This window comes from Malania oleifera, chromosome 13, assembly GCF_029873635.1.
Source record: "Malania oleifera isolate guangnan ecotype guangnan chromosome 13, ASM2987363v1, whole genome shotgun sequence".
NCBI classification, from domain to species: Eukaryota; Viridiplantae; Streptophyta; class Magnoliopsida; order Santalales; family Ximeniaceae; genus Malania; species Malania oleifera.
This window is the reverse complement of record NC_080429.1, coordinates 5354559-5358332: the sequence shown is the minus strand read 5'-3', so window position 1 is coordinate 5358332 and position 3774 is coordinate 5354559. Positions and strand designations below refer to the sequence as shown.

The 3774-nt window shown below is 38.1% G+C and overlaps 1 protein-coding gene across 1 annotated transcript; it reads left to right on the top strand.

Moving 5' to 3' along the window:
- The first annotated feature begins 480 nt into the window (after window positions 1-480).
- Window positions 481-3439, top strand: LOC131145418 (uncharacterized). The gene is made up of 3 exons (XM_058094462.1): window positions 481-997; window positions 2072-2323; window positions 2926-3439. Exons 1-3 carry the CDS (start codon window positions 641-643, stop codon window positions 3193-3195), a joined length of 879 nt encoding a protein of 292 aa, XP_057950445.1. The 5' UTR covers window positions 481-640; the 3' UTR covers window positions 3196-3439.
- Window positions 3440-3774: the final 335 nt, after the last annotated feature.

The window sequence follows — 3774 nt, the reverse complement described above, 5'->3', positions numbered from 1 at the left end:
TTTTTTTTTTTTAATTTTTAACCAAGAATTAGTAATGAATTTCATTGTAATTAATTTTGAGAAAATTTAATTATGAATTTTTTGGTATGTAATTTTTATTTGAAGTGAAATTAATAATAATTTTTTTATTTGTTTTGAAAAAAAAAATTAATTATATTTTAGGCGTGTTATATATATTATAATTATTATTTTAGTAAATTAGTTCATGGATGACGTGTAGGTGATATACCAAATAATTTCTCGCACGTTGGAGAGTGAAACCAAATGTTGTGCATGAAACGCGGCGTTTTCACTGGTGGGGAGTATTGCTTTAGATTCGGTAACAATGGTTCAACCCCACAGTTCAGCTGGAGACTGCCGCGTATCACTCACTGCATCATCGCTGTTCCAAGTTCAACTCATGGATCATCACAGGCGCGCAGTAGCTCCATGCACCCTGCCACGTGCCCCCTTTCCGCCACGTCACCACGCCCTCTCTGTCTCTATCTCTCTAACTGGTTCGCTCTTTTCTCTAACTCCTCCCGTTCACCCCCATTCCATCGGCTTTACCAGATCTCCTTCCCTCCGACTCTTCTGCCAATCAATCAATTCACATTACGATTGGTTAAACTAATTAAGTAATTTGTTCATCGATTCAATCATGGTGAAGCTGGCGTCGGCGCGGGAAAGCCGGCTGTACGGGCCGCGGCTGGCTCGAAACCGGTCGGAGTACACGAATGCGGGGCTGTACGTGTTCGCGGTGGTGGTTTTCATCGGCGGCTTCGCGGCGCAGCTCTCGAGGGAGCCGAAGTCGGGACTGGTTCTGCTGCTCATAGCCCTGGCTCTGATAATCGCCGTGAACCTGCACGATCTGGTGGCTCATCTCGCCGGAGTCGATTTCCGGCTGCCGTTGGTGGAGTTCGACTTGCAGCTGGCGCTGGTGGAGTTCGCTGTCCCTGTGGTTCAGGCCGTCGGGTCGCTGCTCGTGTTCTTGGGTGTTCTTTTTCTCTTCATTCAGGCATGCTCTCTCTCTCTCTCTCTCTCTCTCTCTCTCTCTCTCTCTCTCTCTGGTTTTTCCGTTTTCGTTGCTTTACGGAAGTTTCCAAGCAGGTGAAAGGTGAAAAGGCATGAAAAAGTGCAGGCAATTATCAGACGCAGTATTTACTATTTGCCGAAAAAGGAAAAAAAAAAAGGAAGAAAGGAAAATACAATCGAAAAAAATAAAAGAAAAGAAGAAAGGAAAATACAAACGAATGGTTTCAGGGCTGTTTAATTATGGAATTCATTATTATTTTTATTTTTTTGAGGATCTTATTTTTAAATATTTATATCAAGAATTTGCAAAAATAAAGATGTTCTTCATGCCTTTTTTTTTTTTTTTTTGCTGTTAAAGCACTACAAAACAATAACAAGATTTTTAAATTTTTTTAAATATCTGAAAAATAAAAAATGAGGTGACATATTTGCAACTTGCAAGTTTATAGAAATTTGAACAGTAAAATGTTTGCAATTAAATACCTTTAGTCCGTCTATTTATAGAAATTAATAAACCCTATGTTTCTAGATAATCAATGCGCTTCACACATTACTAAATTAATTAAATTTTATGCAACAATATCAACATCAATTAGTTTGAGACTTTGATATTAGATTTTTTAAGTTTGAGAAAAGATAAGGGATAAGAGATGAGTTAGTTTTGGTCGTATGACCATTGAGCCTCCATGGACAAAAATATAAAAATAAAAAATAAAAAATCAATCAACACCAAATGGGAGAGAGAGGTTTGCATCTAAACATGCTGTGGTTAATAGATAATTGTAGGATTGAATCGATAAACCTCCTATTACTAGGAGACTTGCAAGCTGTTCATGGCCCTTTTGATCCAACCAGGGGAGCAAACATATATATTTTTTCCTTCGTGGGTGCTTTTTTTCTTTTGAAGTTTTAATTCAGGTTTTAACTTTCTGTTTCCATGATAATCTGTTTATTATTGATTTAAGCTGTTTTGCTAAAGTCCATATCGTGTTCTATAATTTTATGTGAATGTTAATGTTCTTGCATGGGGTGGGTATGGACTATGGAGAAATTGCAGGCAGAGAAAGGATATGACCATACTAAGCCAGAGAAGCATGCTGTCAACATGCTTATTGCGGGTCCTATCCTATGGCTACTGGGCTCAATCCACAACTCATGTCAGATATATGAGAGGGCTGATGGGCATGTCCAAATTCTACAAGAGAGTGTCCACATTCCATTCTTGTTGGGAAGCTTATTGTTCGTGGTGGGCGCAATTCTCAATGCTCGTGAGCAAGCTCAACCAATCCATCACGGCATCGACTTACTTGTATGTCCCCGCTAACCATCGAACTCAGCCATGTTACTATTGCTATCTTATGAAAACCAAGGTCGAAATTGGAAGCATCGATTCTGGCCTTGGATTTGCAATATTTTAAGAAAATACAATCAACACTGTATCGATCAGATGTGTCAAGATTCATACAAATTCAAATTTAGGATTCGAAACCCAACCTCTCAAGATAGGGTAAATGATCTTAATGCATTATAGAATGGTGTTAAGTTGTAAGTTTGTTTTTCCCCGAAATGTTATGAGAAAGACACCACTATGAAAAAGGAACAAGTTATAAGAGAGAGATGAAGATTAGCTTTTTTTTGCAAAATTGTTTGATTTGCAGGGTTACTATTTTAGCTTACAGTCTTTAATACTTGGTTTGAAATGCAAATCATCCTATTGTAGGCGCATTGGTTGAAGTTCATAGGAACAAATGAATTCATTTGCAAAGTCTGCAGTTCCTTGATTTGTTAGGAAGCATATTTGACAAATTATGGGATCGAAATACTAACAACAAATCATGGAATTGAGTTACCTTAATTGAAATCAAACCAAAATTGGTACAACTTAGGAATGATTTAGGTTTGTGTGTGCAGAGTAAGACTTGGGCCTGGTTGGGGATTTTTGGAAGCCTCTTGTTCTTGATCGGCGGATTGATGAACGTTGTGAAAGTGTTCAAGATGCAGCAAATCAACGGGCTACGGTTGGAGAAGCTGCGGGGAGGGGCGCACGAGTGGCTTATTCATGAGAGAGAAGGCCACGTCTCGCTCATTATAGAAGAGGAGAGGATGAGAAAGAGGCAAGCCGAAGAAGCCAGACGGACAGTTACGACTCCTTACAAGGATGTTCTTGTTGGTCACAGTTGAAGGTCTTGCTTGGAGGCTGAGGTAGTTCCTTTGGTACTTATCGCATGTAGTTATTTTCTACCCGTCTAGCTGATCTGCAGTAGATTACAAATCAACAGCTTCGCTGTTTTTTGTTTTTAAATTTTTTGTATTGAGTTGTGTTCAATATTTAGTGACATTTACCTTCGGCAATTGTTGTTGGCATTCTTCACCGTTTCTTGGAAGAAAATAATGGTAATCTTGTGTTGGTTTGTGGAATGAAAAAGTGTCATATTTTCTTTTGTAGTTTTCTTTATACATTGCACCAAAAGGATGGTTTTCAAAAATTATGTATATGGCCCTTTAATTGAACTAATGTTCTATTTGCTCCCGTTAATTATTGTCCCTTTTATTGTTTAGCTTGCTTTTAATTCTCCCACACTTTAATCCCCTTTATTTACTTTTTTTCTTGTAATTTTTTGTTTTTTAAATGTGTGAATGATGTTGTGTTTGGCCTTGTTTGGGTGTTGGAGGTTCTTCTTTTGAAGGGATGAATTGTTTGGGTGTTGGAGGTTCTTCTTTTGAAAGGGATGAAATGGAATATGAAATGGGAGCTTAGTT

Excerpts from the sequence above, each read along its gene's own strand:
- LOC131145418 (XM_058094462.1), top strand. The coding sequence starts at position 641 with ATGGTGAAGCTGGCGTCGGCGCGGGAAAGCCGGCTGTACGGGCCGCGG. Across the intron at positions 998-2,071 it reads TTCTTTTTCTCTTCATTCAG|GCAGAGAAAGGATATGACCA; the intron begins GCATGCTCTCTC and ends GAGAAATTGCAG. Across the intron at positions 2,324-2,925 it reads ATCACGGCATCGACTTACTT|AGTAAGACTTGGGCCTGGTT; the intron begins GTATGTCCCCGC and ends TTGTGTGTGCAG.